The 17,305-nt window shown below is 37.5% G+C and overlaps 1 protein-coding gene across 5 annotated transcripts in view; it reads left to right on the top strand.

The window, feature by feature from the left end:
• The window catches only part of TTC27 (tetratricopeptide repeat domain 27), a 177,008-nt gene that overhangs the window by 144,687 nt on the left and 15,016 nt on the right, over positions 1-17,305 (top strand). For all 5 annotated transcript variants that reach the window (XR_009544117.1, XR_009544118.1, XM_060169348.1 and 2 more), the window contains 2 exons: positions 2,165-2,217; positions 7,174-7,339. Coding sequence is in view for 3 of the 5 variants with exons in the window: in XM_060169348.1 (XP_060025331.1) it covers positions 2,165-2,217; positions 7,174-7,339 (219 nt within the window). In the remaining 2 variants the exon portion in view is untranslated. The remainder of the gene's footprint in view (positions 1-2,164; positions 2,218-7,173; positions 7,340-17,305) is intronic.

Raw genomic sequence — 17,305 nt, 5'->3', positions numbered from 1 at the left:
TAAACTTGTTATACTATGTGTGGTGGTGGATATTCACTAAACTTATTGTGGTAATCAATATATCCCACCGATATATACACATATATCAAATCATTATGTAGTACACCTAAAAGTAATACAATGCTATATATCAGTTACATCTCAATTAAAAAAAAAACTAAACATCATTTCAGACAATGTATTTTTTTTTTTTAGTTCAAGAATTTTTATTTGGTTCTTCTATAGTTTTCATGTTTCTACTGAGATTCCCCAGTTGTTACCTTATCGTGTTCTCTTCAAATCCTTTTTTATATTTATAACAACTGCTTTGAAATTTTTGTATGCTTATTCCAACATCTCTTTAATTTCTGTGTCTGTTTCTATTTACTGATTTTTTATTTGGTTATGGATGAATTTTCCTGCTTGTTTGCCTGTCTACCAATTTTTAAAAATTATATCCTACACTTGTGGATGCTATGTTGTTGAGTTTCTGGGTTTTGTTGTCTTCCCCTTGAGGAAGGTAGAGTTTTATTTTGGCATTTGGTTAATTTACCTGTGAATCAGCTTGATTTTAAGCTTAAGGTGGGTCTGGAGTTGTCCGTATTCCAGAGTTGCTGTCAACCTTCTCTTGAGGTATAACCTTTTGGGGGCTGAACTTAATCCCACAGGTGATCAGTAAGAATTCTCCTCTCTGGTTGGTTGGAACTTGAATAACTCCCAGAACCGTGTGACCTCTAGAATCTCCATTCAGCTCGCAGCTGTCTTTTAGTTGTTCCCTGCCTGGCCTTAAGAAGTTTTGCCCTGCACACGTATAGCTTAGTATTCAGACAAGGACTCAAGGAGATGCTTATTGAGATTTCTGGAGCTTATTGTCTGCACAGATCTCTCTTCCCTGTTATTTTGTCTTGCAAATTCAGCCACCTTTTCAGCCCTGAACTCTGAACTCTTTTCCCGCTCTTAGTAAGACTTGCTGTGCTTTGTTTGGTTCCTACCTTTCTGTGCTGCAGCCCTCAAAGTGCCTCTAGATAGAAGTGTAGGTTGATTGTTGAGACAACTCAACTGTCCTTCTCTCAGGGATCATAGTCCTGTGTAACCCTTTGTCCAACTTCTCAAAAACAGTTGTTTCCTAAATTTCGTCCAGTTTGTAACTTTTTATGGTGATAAGGCTAGTCTGGTACTAACAGTGCTCTGTCTGTAAGGAGAGGTCCATTGCCAATTAATTTTTATATCATAGGTATGGAACTTGAGAACTATATACTTTATGTTTTATAAAACGTGGAACAAAGAGGAACAAGCATAATTTATATCATTCTTGTTAGAATCAACATTTATATAGAGGCTTTAATTTATTTTTGTCATTGCATAGAGGAATAGGTAGAGAAGTATGTTTGATTGATGAAATACTTAGGCTTAACACTGGAGAACACATATTCCTTTACTCTTCCATCTGATGAAGGATGATGGTAAAATAGCAAAGCCTTTTATGATAGGAAAAACAATATTTTGCATTACTTTAGATTTGTAGTTAATCTATATATTGTGTAAATTATGTTGTAAATTGTCCAACTGTTCTGTAAATATAAATTTGGAAATAAAATCTTAGCAAACTTCCAAATTAGTGCTATAATAGTTATATCATTTTGTTGACCTAAAAAATTATTTATTTATTTATTTATGGCTGCGTTGGGTCTTTGTTGCTGCACGTGGGCTTTCTCTAGTTGTGGCGAGCGGGGGTTACTCTTCATTGTGGTGCACGCACTTCTCATTGTGGTGGCTTCTCTTATTGTGGAGCACAGGCTCTAGACGCTTGGGCTTCAGTAGCTGTGGCACGTGGGCTCAGTAGTTGTGGCTCGCGGGCTCTAGAGCACAAGCTCAGTTTGTGGCACATGGGCTTAGTTGCAGCATGTGGGATCTTCCCGGACCAGGGCTTGAACCCATGTCCCCTGCATTGGTAGGCAGATTCCTAACCACTGTGCTACCAGGTAAGCCCTTGTTGACTATTTTTGTTCTAAATTATAAGTGTTAAGTTTAATTTATTTAATTTTCTTATACATTTTTAAACATACCTTATTGAAAATTAACATTGTAAAGAGTACATCTTGAGCTAGGAAAATATGTTATATTTTTTGGTTGCAGCAATTATACCTAAATGAGAATAGTCTGTAACTGTTGTCTATCATTTCAGAACGCTGAAGCTTGGAACAATTTATCAACTTCTTATATCCGATTAAAACAAAAGTAAGTGCATCAAAATAGATGAAGAACTTTGCTTCCAAAATAAATGAATGAGATTTTCTTCAACTGAACACTGAAACATTGTGCCTTACTCTTTGTCTTTTTCCCCTTGCCTACCCATATCTTTGAGTTAGAATGACTTAATATCGCCATTTGCATTCCAGGTGTAGTTTATTTCTTGAAAACATTTAGTATGTAATAAAATAAGAAATATATATATATTTTTTTAAGAAATATTTTTTGACCTCTTTATTTGATACTGAAGTTTTGTATCCTAAATTTCATTGCATGGTAAAAGCAAGCATGCCTTTAGTCAGTCAGCTCAACTGATAGATTCTTAATGATTGCTTGCTGTGTACTGGACATTATTGAGACATATAAGTATGAACCAATGTCTTCAGGGAGTGTGGGTTTAAAAAATAAAATATTATGCCATATTATTTTAAAAATTGATTAATAATATAAGTTGTATGTGGTAAATCTCAAGTGAGAAGTACAAAGAGGACTATAATAATGGTAGGTGATATTTGTAGAACAGTTATATTCTCTGCCACTCATGTAGTCCTGTGAGCATCTCAGAGGAGAGAAGGTGTGTGATGCTGGTTCAGAAATGCTTCTGAGAGAATGTTGGATTCAAGCTAAAATTTGAAGAATTGGTAGAGGGGAGAGAGGGAAGCCTTTCAGGATTTGGAAATAAATGGTCATTAATTTGTGTACCTAGCGTTCTGAATCCATGTGACCAAATGCAGAGTGACAGGCATGAATGCCACACTTTAGGATATAGGAAGTAAAATAGTCCAGCTCGAGACTAGTGAGATCTATAGTGGGAGATGAGGTTGGAAAGGTCACTTGGGGTCAAATGGCAGCGTGTTCTGATTATCTGACTGACTAGTTGAGACTATCCTGTTGGCAGTAGGAAGCCAGAGATTTCAGTGGGGTGATTTCATGAAGAAAGGAGTTTTTTAGGAAGATTTATCTGGTGACAGTGTGTGAGACAGAATAGAGTGGGAACTGGGGACAGGGAAACCAGTTAGGAGACAGCTGTGGTAACAGTCCAGGCAGGCGATAACTAGACTGGAAAAAGAAGGGGCAGATGCCAGTTTATAAAGAGAACAACCAACTGGGCTTACTGACTGGCTATAGAAAGCAAAGGAAAGGGAAGAGGCAAGGATGGCTGTTGCCCCAGTTTTAAATAAATGAATTAAAGGGTAGATATATTTCCATTTTTATTTCGCCTTATTTTCAAATTTAATTTTTCTTTGTGGATTCACAAGTATTTCTGAAGATACCATTAAATCCACATTACGTCGAGATCATGAAATGCTTCCGCTGCTCTTGGATGACGATCTACATAAGTAAAGTACTGTTTGTTCTGCTGCTCCCTTTGGAAAGTAATATTATGTTCTTGATTGCAACTGATTGTGTTAAAACTCACCAGAGACCCTTTTGGTTTAGTTAAAGCAGGGGCAGGGGAAGTCCCTGTCATAGTTGTAGAATGATCTCAGTGGGTTTTTTTAGTAATACTGATAATTTTGTATGTAGTGAGGCTCTTGATACTCTGTGTTGTCCTCCAGCCCATTAATCCTAAGAATTCTAATTGCTTTCTCTCTTAGTGGTTCTTGCACATTGTTCCTCAGCTTCTTTTTGACACTTTTTTGTCTTCCTGCAGCTCCATGAATAGGTTTTTGTGTCAAAGTGGGGTTGTAAGGTCAGAGGTAAATCACTCCTTTATTCTTGCCTCTTTACTCTTTGCTTACTTTGCTGCTGCTGCTCCAGAGAGAGCTCAGTTTTGACTCAGGAGATTGTTACTTCAGGTGCAAATTATTAATGCTCCTCTCAAAAGAATCCTACCCCTGCCTTAAAGTGACCCTTTAAACTATCTCATCTCTCCCTCTGCTGTCACCAGGTTCTGCACTAAAGTGCTCTTTCCCCCGTTTCATCTGATTCCCCTAGGCATCATGTCCCTACCAGTCCCGTGGGAAATTTTTCCATCTTCCTATATAACTGTCATAGTGCAGTATCACTACCATTGTGGGTTTGATAAATGAATCCGGAATTGAAGCTCCTTAGAAGGAAGTCATACTTCCAAAAAAAGGATTTCATTGCAAAAATTTTGAGGCCAAAAAATTGTGATTGGAGGATAGGAGGACATACAAAAAGGATAATCCTCCTGGTGTGGGCTGCTGCTTGTTGAGTTCTTTTCCAGTAGGACAACTTCACCCCCACCCCCTATGTAGATGGGAGACCTGCAGAATCTCAGTCCACTGCCTTTGAAGGCAGTTGCTATCACATATGAGGTGGGCATAGGGAGTAGAGTAGAGAAAGAAAAAAGAATCACATAGAAACAATTTATGGCTGAATTTGAAGAAGTATTAGAGCAAGGGCACTTAATTTTTAACTGTAAAGGAGGGTGGGTCAAGGGATAAATGAATCAGTGCCATGACAACGTACGGTAAATTGTTTAATATAGGGTATAAGAAACTAAACTGTGGTGAATTGTGGTGATGAAAAGACTAAAAGGACTTAATTGTAAAGAAATTTTGATTAGTACTATAGGTAAATTAGAGAATGAGTAAATGATTTGTGTGTTCAGTGACTAGCAGGGAAGGTTACTAAAAAGAATTTACACTTCTTTTTAAGTGCTTTAGGGGGTGACTCTCAGAACAAGGGCCTGAGTCAGCCAGAAGACCCCCCACCATCCTCTCTAAAATTTGCCTTGAAGTCAGCAAAGAGGAGGGGTCTTGATGAAACCCTGTGAGGCTCAGCAGGGAAAGGGAGGTGGACCTTGTAGTCTTAAGTTAGCAAATTCAAAGTGGCTCTTGGAGAGGGAGATTTGATAGCATACCTTTGAAAGAGGTTACTATAGTTGTCCAGTAAAGCATTTATGATCTATAAGGGAGCCAGTAAAGTATTAAGAATCTTTTTGAGAGCTGAGATGTTTAACTTTTAGAATAGGTGACATGAAGTTCTGTTGATTTCCTTGTCAATATCAAGTTTTTAATAGTGTTTTTCTATTTTTTGAAGTAGCTGGGATAAGGCAAGGATTCTGTGATGGTTTGATAAAGCTTATCTGTAAAACCACCTAGCCTGGTTTTAATTTTTATTGATTTATTTGGCTTTCTGTTTTTTAGCTCATTTTGCATAATTTGTTCATAATGTTCTCTTATGAGTTTTTTTAAAATTACTAATTTTATATATACCATTTTTCTAAATTCTAAATGGAATTTAGTTAGACATTTGTCTGTTTCATTAGTCTTTTTCAAAAAGCCAGCTTTTGGTTTTGTTGATCATTTATATTCTTTATATTTTATTTCATATTTTCTTCTTTCTTAGAATTTCTTTTCTTATTTCTTAGAATTATTTGGTGTTCTTTTACAAAATTAAGTTGGATGTTTTAGCTTATTTATTTCCCATCTTTCATAATTATAATCAATACATATAAAAATATAAATTTCTCTCTAAATACTGCTTTACATATATCTTGCAGATGGTGGTATATAATGCTTTCATTAAATTCTAAATATTTTGTACTTTCTAATATAAATCTCTCCACACCCTCCCCCCACTGTAGGTTCCTTTTTTTTAGGAGTGCATTTTTAAGTTTGCAGGCATATATTTTTTTAACTGTCTCTTTACTGTTGATTTCTTATTTAATTGCAGAGAATATGGTCTATATACTTGTAGTTTTACTTTTTTTTTAAACACAACTCATAATTGTTTTTGGTCTCAATAATTATTTACATTTACTGACATACTTCATTTTCTCTTCTCACCATTGATCATTTCTTGTATCCCTTTTCTTCTCTTTGAAGTCCCTTTTATTTTTGCAAGAGGAGATGCTTTAATAGTTCTTTTAAGTTAGGGTCAGTAGGTGGTAAACTTCCTTAGTCTTTGTACATGTAAAATTTTTTATTTTGCATTTATTCTTGAGTGGTAAGTTTAGTTGATTATAAAATTTTAGGCTGACAGTTATTTTTACTTTGCACTTTAAATTATTTTATTGCCTTCTACCATCTTCTGCTGCTAATGAAATATCTGCTGTCCTCTAACTGTCATTCTTTTATAGGTTTTAGGATTATCTTCATGTTCTGCAGTTTCACACAAAGTGTCTAGGTGTTGGTTTACCTTTATTTATTGGCCAACCCAATATAATGCTCAGTACACAAAATATACTTTTGATCATAGAATTTAGATCTTTGTTCAGTTCTAGAAAATGCTCAGCTATTATCTTGTCAAATGTAGTGTCTTGCCATTTTCTGCATTTATTTACTCTGGAATGTCTATCGAATATATGCTTAAATCTTACCTCTCATTCTTTCCTCTGTCTCTTTATTACTCTTTTATTTTTTAATCTGAATTCCTCACTGTTATCTTTCAATTCATCAGTACTCTTTTTGACTGTGTGTAATCTAGTTTTTGTCACATGTTGAGGTTTTTTGGTTTGTTTGTTTGTTTTTGTTTTGTTTTGTTTTGTTGCGGGGTACGCGGGCCTCTCACTGTTGTGGCCTCTCCCATTGTGGAGCACAGGCTCCGGACGCGCAGGCTCAGTGGCCATGGCTCGCGGGCCTAGCCGCTCCGCGGCATGTGGGATCTTCCTGGACTGGGGCACGAACCTGTGTCCTCTGCATCAGCAGGCAGACTCTCAACCACTGCACCACTAGGGAAGCCTGGTTTGTTTGTTTTAATGTCTCTTGCAATTTCAGAATTTCTACTTGGTTTTTATGTATGTCTCCCTATTCTTGTTTCATTTCTACTTGTTTTTGTTTGCCATTTCCTGTTAGGGAAATTTGAGGTGGTTTCGGGTTGTTTGAACCTCTAATACTGTTTATTAACATGAATGATTAAGGACTGACAGAAAGTCCACATTAGTATTTTATACATTTAGCTATAGTTTATTTAGCTATGGTTATTCATTATTGTTTTTTTTTGTTTTTGTTTTTTTAACTTGACCTTCAATAGAGTGAAAGCTTTTAGAACTTTACAAGAAGCCCTCAAGTGCAACTATGAACATTGGCAGATCTGGGAAAACTATATTCTCACTAGCACTGACATTGGGGAATTTTCAGAAGCCATTAATGCTTATCATCGGCTCTTGGACTTAAGAGACAAATACAAAGATACTCAGGTAGGATATTCATATTTTGTCATTTCAGCTTGTGTTTGGTATTAATACTTCATTACATAATGTAAATTGTTTCCTTGACTCTACATAGGAAAATTTTTTTAAACACAAGTAATATATAAAAGAGGGCTTTTTTGTATAGTTGAATATTCTTAGTTACATATTAATAATGGCATTCCAATGTCAAATATGTTTGTGTAATCATAGACTGAATATTACTGTGACTCAGTTATGAAAATCTGATATGTGGTTTACATATGTATAGTCAGCTTGCAGAAACTTAATAGAGTGATGCTTGTGTTATTTATAACTTTGGTTATCTCAGTGCAATAGCTGGATTAACTCCCATACTCATTTATCCACTCGTTGAACAGTCATTTACTGCATACTTTCAGATTGTTTGAACAATATAGAAATGAAGACTAACATTTTCTTTGCACTGTTTAATGAGATGGTCTTCATCTGGGATGAAGTCAGGACTGGTTGATTCTTAACAGTACAAAAAATACTATATCCTTTCAGAAACTATGGGAGACTTGAAGCCCCTATGTTTGACATCCAATAGTATTAAATATATAAGACCTTGTGGGTTTTATTGTGGGTGAAGAGAATGTTTAAAGATAGGGTGTATAGGAGCTTATAGGTTACAAAGTCCAGGGGCTTGAAAATTTAATACTTTATTTGCAATAATCAACATATATATTATTTAAAGTGATGAATTTGGAATTATGAAAAAACAAATAACATGTAATATATGATAATACCTCACTACTCTTATGGCTTATTATAGATGTACTCCAGCTGTTCCAAAGTTTACCTTGTCTGGTTTCTGGTTTCGTAGCCCCAGCCCTCAACCTGTTTGCATGTTCTTGCAAATCCAGCTATGTAATTCACTAAATTGCTTTAAAGTTCAGGTTCTGGGCAGTTCACTTAAAATTCTGTGGCTTCAAGTAGAACCATATGCCTACTTACAGGAGCATTGTTGACCCCTTCAATTACTTTTCTTTTCCTTGTTTTTTTTATTTCCCCTTTTTAACTGTTGTACATTAACCATCCATTATAGAAAGAAGGGACTTGAATTTTATAGAGTGAAGATCACTTAAAACGTGCATGGAAGCATAGCAGAGTTTTACATCCTAGAGAGGATAGGAACCCTAGCCAATCTGTTTGCACAGTCCTCTGGCCATCTAGTACTTGTCCTGTTCACCATTGTGATGGCTCTTTCTCTTCCGCACTTAGTGCCTTGGCAAAGGGCACTGATGAGGCTCTGAACAGATCTCGGTGTGTTGCTGAACCACTGAGGATGGTGCAGAGATTGCAAAGTGCTTGTCTCTTGTTTATCTCAACTGTAATTTTTTAAAAGACCTTTCTTTACTAAGAAAGCCTTGTGAAGCCTGTTCTAAAATCTCAGGGAGAATGTAAATAATTTGCATTGGTAATATATTCCATTTTACACTTGAAATAAATTCTTTTTTTTTCCTTTCACAAAGCTTGTTCTGAATGCATAGAGATGTATTTTGAGAAAAGGAAAAAAGTTTTAAAAAAAACCCCAAAACTTCTCCCAGCATAAATTAAGATGCTTTCATTTAATTTTTATCTTAAATAGAGTTTCCAAACATATTTTAGTGATCATATTCACAGTTTTAAACTCCTTCCGGCAAATCTAATCATAAGAATTTTCACCCATAGCAAAACTGTGTTCTAATTCCCATTGAAAATTTTCTAATCCTCTACCTGTTTTAGCAGAGTATTTAACTTACATCATTTTTAACTTAAGTGAAAATTGAGTCGTTTCCTACCTAGAGAAAATTATTAGGATTTAGTTTAAATTCATGGCCAGCTAATATGTTGATTTCTTTTTTCCTGTAATTCTTTTGTTCCTCAAATTCAGAATATGAACCAAACCTCCTTTCATACAATAGTATTTCATCTGAGCACTAATATTTTGATGAGTTTGAAATTAGTTTTTATAAAAGTTCAGTATCTTTAGAAACAATCAAGGATGGCATCTGTATTCTTAAGACTTCTTCCCTCAGCATCCCTGCCACACACAGGAACACCAAGAATCATTCCTGTTAGACAAAATACTGCTTATAAACAGAGCACCTACAAAAACATAAGGTGCTATAAAGATGTCAGATGGTATGGCTGTTAGCTTAATTTTTATATTTGGATTTGGGGAAATATTACTCAGAACGTAAGAACTAGATAACCAGTGACTTGCTCAGGTCAAATGATCATCTTTAGCACCTTATGATAGAGAACTTTCGGGTATTCAGATGGAGAAATAGCCACAGTGAGATAATTTGTCAGTTTATATTAGGCCCTGTTAATAGCTTTCTCCAGAAGTGTCACAAAATACTGATGGAGGTGTTTGCTCTCTGGCAGGTGTGGGTAGAATCACTCCAGAGTGGTTAAATCATCACTGAAGGAAGGTCTTGATGGCTGGTGTGGTCTCAGTCATATTTAGCTTCGTGGCATATTTGTGTCTGCCATCATGTTTTCTCACTGCTGGTCAGTGTGAACTGAGACAGTTGATAGATTGTCTGGAATATTTTTATCTTGGCTAAAATAATTTTACTGAATTTGACTCTGCAAGTTTGGTAACAGGTGTCTTTCAAAAAAACTCTGATATTCTTATGTTTCACACTACCTGACCTCATTCTATTTCAGTTTGCTTTAAAATTCTCTTTTTATCTATTCTTTTTCTACTTCTTTATAGATGTGATTACTGCCATTTTAATTTTTTTATTGTGTGTATGTAAATTCATATTCATTTTAATACAGACACATGATAAATTAACTATAAATTGTTTTTCTCACTATTTGTAATAGGAGAATGGGTGGATATACTGCCTTTATCATTTACTGCCTTTTGTCTCTATGTCCTAATTTTGACTAATGCATAGATTAGTATAACTCAAGAACACTGTTCTATAATAGATATTTATATTCATGTCTGGATTGTACACACTTTTATTAATCTATCATAAAACAAATTTTCATATTTCTGTATAATTAGTCCCTGTTTGATTTTCCAGTTTTCTACTGTTGTTAATAGTGCCATGAATATCCTTGTAGACAAATCCTTGTGTACATTCATGCTTCTTTCCTTGGGATAATTTCTAATGTTGATGTGTTCATTTTTTTTCTTTTTCCTTTTCTTTTTATCTTTTTCTGCTCTTCCCCCATCCCCCCTCCTCCTCCCCTTCCTCCTCTTCTTCCTTCTTCTTAGATAACTTTCAGTCATTTTGGGAAAAATTTAAGTATTGCATTATTGCACCCCATTTGCTGTTTATAAATGGAAGAGGAAGGAAAGGGGATTAGCATACATCCAGTGCTTACTATGTTCTTGGCACTTAACATGGATTATCTTTTATAGGGCATACAGTATTTGAGGTGGGTACTAAATAGTCCTCATTTTACAATGTATGAATATGAGACCCAGAGAGGTTATATAACTTGACCAGTCATATATCTAGTAGGAACCAGAGATAAGAATCACATTTAGGCATGTCTGTTTTTTGTGTGAACCAAGCCTTGAAGTCTATGGGAAGATTTATATTAAAAAGCACATTTCCCCATCATATTAATGTGCATTTGAACTATATCTAACAAAGTTTTTTTTCTTCAAATTGGGGTATAATTTACATATAATAAAATGCACAGATCTTAAGTGTAAGTTTGATGTGTTTTGACCATTAAGTATTCTTATGTAACTACTTCCCAAAAAAGATATGGAACATTTTCATCACCAGAGAAAGTTCTATTATACCCCTGTCCAGTCAACTGAACCACCACCCTTTCCCCTCACCCACGCAACTACTATCTGATTTCTGTCATCACAGTTCAGTTTTGCTTTCTCTTGAATGTCATACAATATGTATTCTTTCCTATGTTGTTCTTTGTGTGGATTTCTATTTGGGGAAGGAGGGAGGTGGTGTTGATGGGCAGTGGGGCAGGTTGCCAACCAGATTGAAGTCCTGGAGCAAGTGGTGGCTGGGCTTACCTGAGAGAGAAGAGCAGAGGGAATGGATATATTGTATACAAATTCTGTCTCTGTGAAGTAGATACTATCTCCATTTTACTGCTGAAGTATCTGAGGCTCAGCAAGATGAACTAATAAAGTTGATCTTTCACAGCTAACGAGCAGTCAAGCCAGGACTTGAAGTCTAACCTATTTAACCTAAAACCTGTGCATGCCTTTTCCACACGTGAAGAAATTTTTTCTTTTTTTGGTGAAGGAGTGAAAAAGACAATGTTAAACTGCCTACGTCTCTCTGATAACTGAGGTGTGGGGAAGCCAAGGGTCAGGGTTATCAGACCAGGAAACAGAGCAGGTTCTTTAGAGAGCTCCAAGTGGAGGGGGGACTTGGCCAAGCCAGGGAGGAGGGAAATGGCCTCATTCCTGGCCTCCAGCCCTCCTGGAAGTGTTTGTAACTGGACCTGAGGCAATCCTATTCCTTCCTGCTTTGAAGACCTCCAGGATTCAAAGGGCCAACGCCTTGTGCTTTCAGCCAAGATTTTGGGGAGACTTGGCCAAGGACCTCAAGGTTAGTGTTGGGGAAGAGGATAGTTATACTTTTCTCTTTGTGGAGATTAGAATCGCTGCTCCTCCATGTGAGAAAACGTCAGCTCTCTTCAGGGGCTAGTGGTGGTCCCCCACAGTCACACTCTGCTTGATGCAGTCCATGGACCATGGTGGAAGTGAGAAATAGGCTGAGGAAAGAGAATGAAACAAAAGTGCTCTATCACTGAAGTGATTAGAGATGTGGGTTAGAGATTTAGACGTCATTACATGAAGTTGGTGGTGTGGCATTGGTTTAGTTAGGAAGTGAGGGACTGCAGGGCTGTTTATACTGATTAAAATGAAATCCCTCTAAACATCCAGGCTCAAAAAATATACTTAGATTATTTTATGATACACAAAATGAATTCCAAATGGGCTAAATATATGCTAAATATTTTTTCATCTCCTAGAAAAATTAGCAGTACAAGTGGGTATTTACCATATTTCCTGAACTTTGAAGCAAGAAAAAAAAAACGTGAAGGAATTTTTATGACTTCATGGAAAAAACATGTGATGAAATATTTGTAACAAATAGAAAAGATAAAAAGCTAATAATATCCTTATTATATTAAGAGTTAACATCTGCTACAGGAATGAAATGGGACAGGAGAGAGGATTCAGAAACAGACTCAAGTATGAGAATTTAGTTCATGTTAAGGATGGCATTTTAAATCTGTGGGATAAAATAAAATATTCAATATGTATTGAAATAGTTGGCCAAGCATTTGGGACCCAAAATGAAGGCTCTGCTTCACTCCTTAAACCAAAATAAATTCAAATGGATAAGATATTTATTTATTTATTTATTTATTTATTTATTTATTTGGCCGTGCCACCTGGCGTGCGGGATCTTTAGTTCCCCGACCAGGGATTGAACCTGTGCCCCCTGCAGTGGAAGCACAGAGTCTTAACCACTGGACCGCCAGGGAAGTCCCTGGATAAATATTTAAATTGAAATGGCTTGAGAAGCAGAATCATGTTGTAGGTAAGAGCATAGATTCTGGGGTTAGACAGCCTTTGCTTACTACCTCTGCCAATCACTAGCTATATGACCTGAGCAAATTACTGACCACTTCTGTTCTTCAGTTTCGTAAAACAGGGCTGATATTATTAGTACCTCACAAGATTGTTGTGAAGAGTAAGTAAGTTAATATATGTAAAGGGCAGAGAATGGTGCCTGGCACATACGAGTGCTGTGAGTATAGCTGCCGTCAGCATCGTGATCGTATCGTCGCTATTATTGAAAAAGTAAAACCATAAAAGCACTAAAAAGAAAGTATGGTAAATATTTTTATAAGCTTGGGGGTGGAGAAAACATTTTTAATCATGACACAAAAGCCACACTCTGCTAAAGAAAAGATGGAGAGATTTGAATTGAAAACTTCTACACATGAGGAAAGGATGACTTCTGACCAGAGGGCTGGACGCCACTGTCCTGAGGAGGGACAGGCTGAGACATGACAGCCTTACTTAGTGCTTCCTGAACTGAAACTGGAAGAGGGTTAGTAGAAGCCAGTTAAGTGCCCTGGGAAGCGTTCGTCGTACTGTTCTCCACGTTGCCTTAGTCTTTCTACATAAGACTGCTGGATTCGTTACCTGGGGCTATTCTACCAAATTACTACATGCTTGGTGTCTTCAAACAACAGAAATTGATTCTCTTCAGTAATGGAGGCTAGAAGTCTGAAATCAAGGTGTTGGCGGGGCCATGCTCCCTCTAAAGGCTCAGTGAAGAATCTTTCCTTGCCTCTTTCAGCTTCTGGTTCCTGGCATTCCTTGGCTCGTGGCTGCATAATTCTAACCTGTGCCTCCCTCTTCACCTACTTCACCTCCTTCCCTCATGTCTCTGTTTGTCGGCTCCTTTTCTTAGAAGAATATTAGTCATTGGATTCAGGGCCCACACTAATCTAATATGACTTCAGCCTAACTAATTATTTCTACAGAGACCCTATTTCCAAACGAGATCACATTCTGAGGTTCTTTTTCAACATGAATTGTGGGGGGGGACACTATTCATCCCACCACAACTTTCATGCTCCTTTTTAGGGAGAAAGCGGTGGCTTTGAGAATAGTGAGGCTGGTAAAGGTAAGGGAGTGTGTCCAACGTACACCTCATTGGTAGCTTTGGTAGAAGGAGAGGCGACATGCACAGAGGTGCCCCCGAGAGAAGGCCAGAGAGACCTCAGCTGATCACATGAAGGTCTTGCCTAAAACAATACCAGAGATTTGAACATCTGGAAGGGACAGAAGGGATAATAAGAATAGGGAAGGAGTTGATAGAAAACTAATAAAGCTTTTCAAAGAGATACACTTACCTAGTTGTATGCAGTATTGAGAGACAAGACCGGAATCCCATGCCATGGTGGACAATTTAGAATTTCTAAGAAGGATCTATTTTTAGGCTTCAGAAGATTGTGAGATTACCTGAAATATCATGAAAAAAATTTGTGTATGTGGCTATGTACCTATTCTGGGTAGAGGGTTCAAAACTCTCAGTTAGATCCCCAAGGGTGTCCAGAGCCCCAAGAAAAGAACCACAGACGAAATAAAGAATATCTTTGGAGTAGAGTATTAGGACTAGTTTTCCAATAAAAAGGCAAGTGGAGCTTCCCTTATAATCACCATGGGTTAAAGTTTACCTGTATAGCTGTATTATATTACAAATGCATTTATCATTGCTCTTGTTTTTTGAAAGTTCTCAAGCTTTACAAACTGTGCACAAATAATTTATGTACACTCCCCCCGCCCCCAGCCCAGTCCCCACCCCATTCCTCTGCTGCTCTTCAGGGCTGACTCTTTGGGAGAAGCATCTTGCTGCACAGTCTCCACTTCCCCTCTTCCTGTCCTCTTTGGAACCCACGCCCTCTGGGCTCATCTCCGCCAGCCTCCTGAGCGTGCTGTTGTCAGGGTCTGTATTGCCACATCCAGGGGACAGCTGTCAGCCCTCAGGTTTCTCAGCCTATCTGTTACACTAACGCAGTTGATCTCTCTTCCTTCTTCAAATGCTTTCTTCGGCAGGCTTCCAGAATTTCACAACCCTTAAGCTACCAGATGCAGCTTCCTCGTCTCCTTTGCAGAATCATTCTCGCCTTTCCTTCCCTATGAGAGCAATTCCAGGCTCAGTCCTCACGCTATTTTTCTTCCTCACTTATACTGCTACCCAGGGGATCTCACCATTCCCTTGGTTTTTCCCGCTCATCTTCCTGAGGATACGTATTATGAAATCAAGTTTTCCTCCACATGTCCCTTTAATTCTTTTTCACATAGGCTGTTCAATTTGTTTCTTTCATTATGGTTGCACTTTTCAGATGTCTTAATTTTGTCCTTCTTGGCTCCTACTCCCCCGGGGATATTGGCTTCTTGACTGGTAATGCGTACTTGGTGAGAGGGTCTAAAGCAAGCCCAGTACCAACTGTGCCCCTCCTGGTGAGTTTGGGCCACAAGGGGAGCTTACCTTTTGGAAACACCTTGCCACTGCCTCCTCCCACCACCACCACCACCACCACCGCCAAGTGGCCTGGCTCCTCAGGAAACCTTTCTTATCTCTGCCAGGCACTGCTTTCTTCCAGTCCCATCTTCCTGAGTAGTCATCCAGCAGGTGGAGGGCTGGCCAGGCCCTCTGCCCCCAGGCGGTACCTGCCTGGTCCCTGGCTTGCACTGGGCTGGCACTGCTGTGTTTCAGTCTCTCCACGTTAATGGCAAGTGGTGTATAGAGCAGTGTGTGGAAGAAAAAAAAGGCACAACTAAACAGCTTTTCTCAGCCCATCTGTGAACCTTGGTCCCTTATACGTCTCCATCGTGGGTTGCTCTTCTCCACCAAACCAGGACCCAGCCAGTCTCTGTCTCTCCAGGGTTTCCCATGTGTTTGCTGTTACTTTCTCAGATTCATCAACTTTCTCTTTTTTTTAAGCAGTGTACAGGATTGGGGTTCAGAAAAAGAGGCTAGCAACGTGTTAGTGCATCAGCTTGTAGGCTATGTAATCTCCATATGAAGATGAACAATAAAACCGTTTTCACATTGGAAAATAATGAGTTCCGTACAAATTAAGAAAAAATTTAAATATCTTAAAAAGGAAATATACTTACTGAACAAACATTTGGAAAGAGATTTAAATTCACTAATAATAAAAGAGAAATTCAGAATAATAGCTGCGTATATTTTTAGTGAAACAAAATATCAAAGATTAAAACGCCTACACACACACACAGACACACACACACACACACACAGTGCTGGTAATATGCAGTGAAATTACACATGTTCATATATTACAGATGGACATCTAATTTGATTTAGCCCTTTTTGAAAGTATCCAGGTTATCTCTAGAGTCTTAAAATGTTTATTCCCTTGATTCCATAGTTCTGTTCCTGGAATTCTAACCTAAAGAAGCTTCAGTATGAAAAAAATCTTCAGGCACAAAAATATGCAGTGAAGTGTTCTTTATAATGATAAGGACAATGGCAGTACATGGAAACAGCCTAACTATCTAACTGCAGGGGAATTGTTAAATAGACTGTGCTCTGTCAACCCATTGGGAGGCTTTGAATCTATTAAAGTGATCTATCTAAAGAATACATGAAAACATCAAAAAATTCTATGACATAATGTTAAGTGAAAAAGGAAGATAAAACAGTTTACATAGTATTATATTTAAAAATTTACATATAGTAAAGAAATTAATGACAGTAGTGCTTGTGTTTGTGAATTTTATTTTCTCTTTTTATTTTTTATTAGCTCCAATGTCTTGGGGAAATTTTTAAGTTAAAAAAGAAAAAACTACAAAAACCTGTCTGGTTTGGGTTGATTCAAGATTTGGCAAAAAAATGATAATGAACTGATCAAAGTTATTGGCATACATATTTCATAAAAGAGCAAATCTTTCCAATAAAAAGAACTTATTATTAGAAAGGAAGGAACAACAGAGGAGTAAGGAGCTGTGCTTTATCATTTAATACAGCAAATGCTTGAGAGCAAGAGCCAGGATGCGAGCTGCAGGTTCAAATCCACCTCTGCCTTCCCTAGGTGTGTGACCTTGGACAAGTTATTTACCTTCTCTGTGCTCCAGTTTCTTCATCTGCAGAATGCAAATAACAAGAGCACCTTCCCCCTAGGGTTGTTAGGAAGATTGTATTCATAGAGCCCCCGGCTCATAGGAAGGTGTATATGTACGAATATTACCTGCTATCATCATCGTCTTCTCTTCATCCTCATCAAAACTCAGGAGGCCAGTATCACTTGTGTTCAAGACCCAGCTCCACCATTCACTTGCGTTGTGCCCTTGAGAAGTTCATTTTGCCTCTCATGCTTCAATTTCTTCGTAAAGTGGAGAAAATAAAGTCCCTGCTTCCTAGGGTTACAGTGAGAACTAAATGAAATCATGTTGGTCGCATACTTAGAATG

This window comes from Lagenorhynchus albirostris, chromosome 13 (assembly GCF_949774975.1).
Source record: "Lagenorhynchus albirostris chromosome 13, mLagAlb1.1, whole genome shotgun sequence".
In the NCBI taxonomy this organism is placed as follows: Eukaryota; Metazoa; Chordata; class Mammalia; order Artiodactyla; family Delphinidae; genus Lagenorhynchus; species Lagenorhynchus albirostris.
This window is presented reverse-complemented; position numbering and strand designations above follow the sequence as displayed.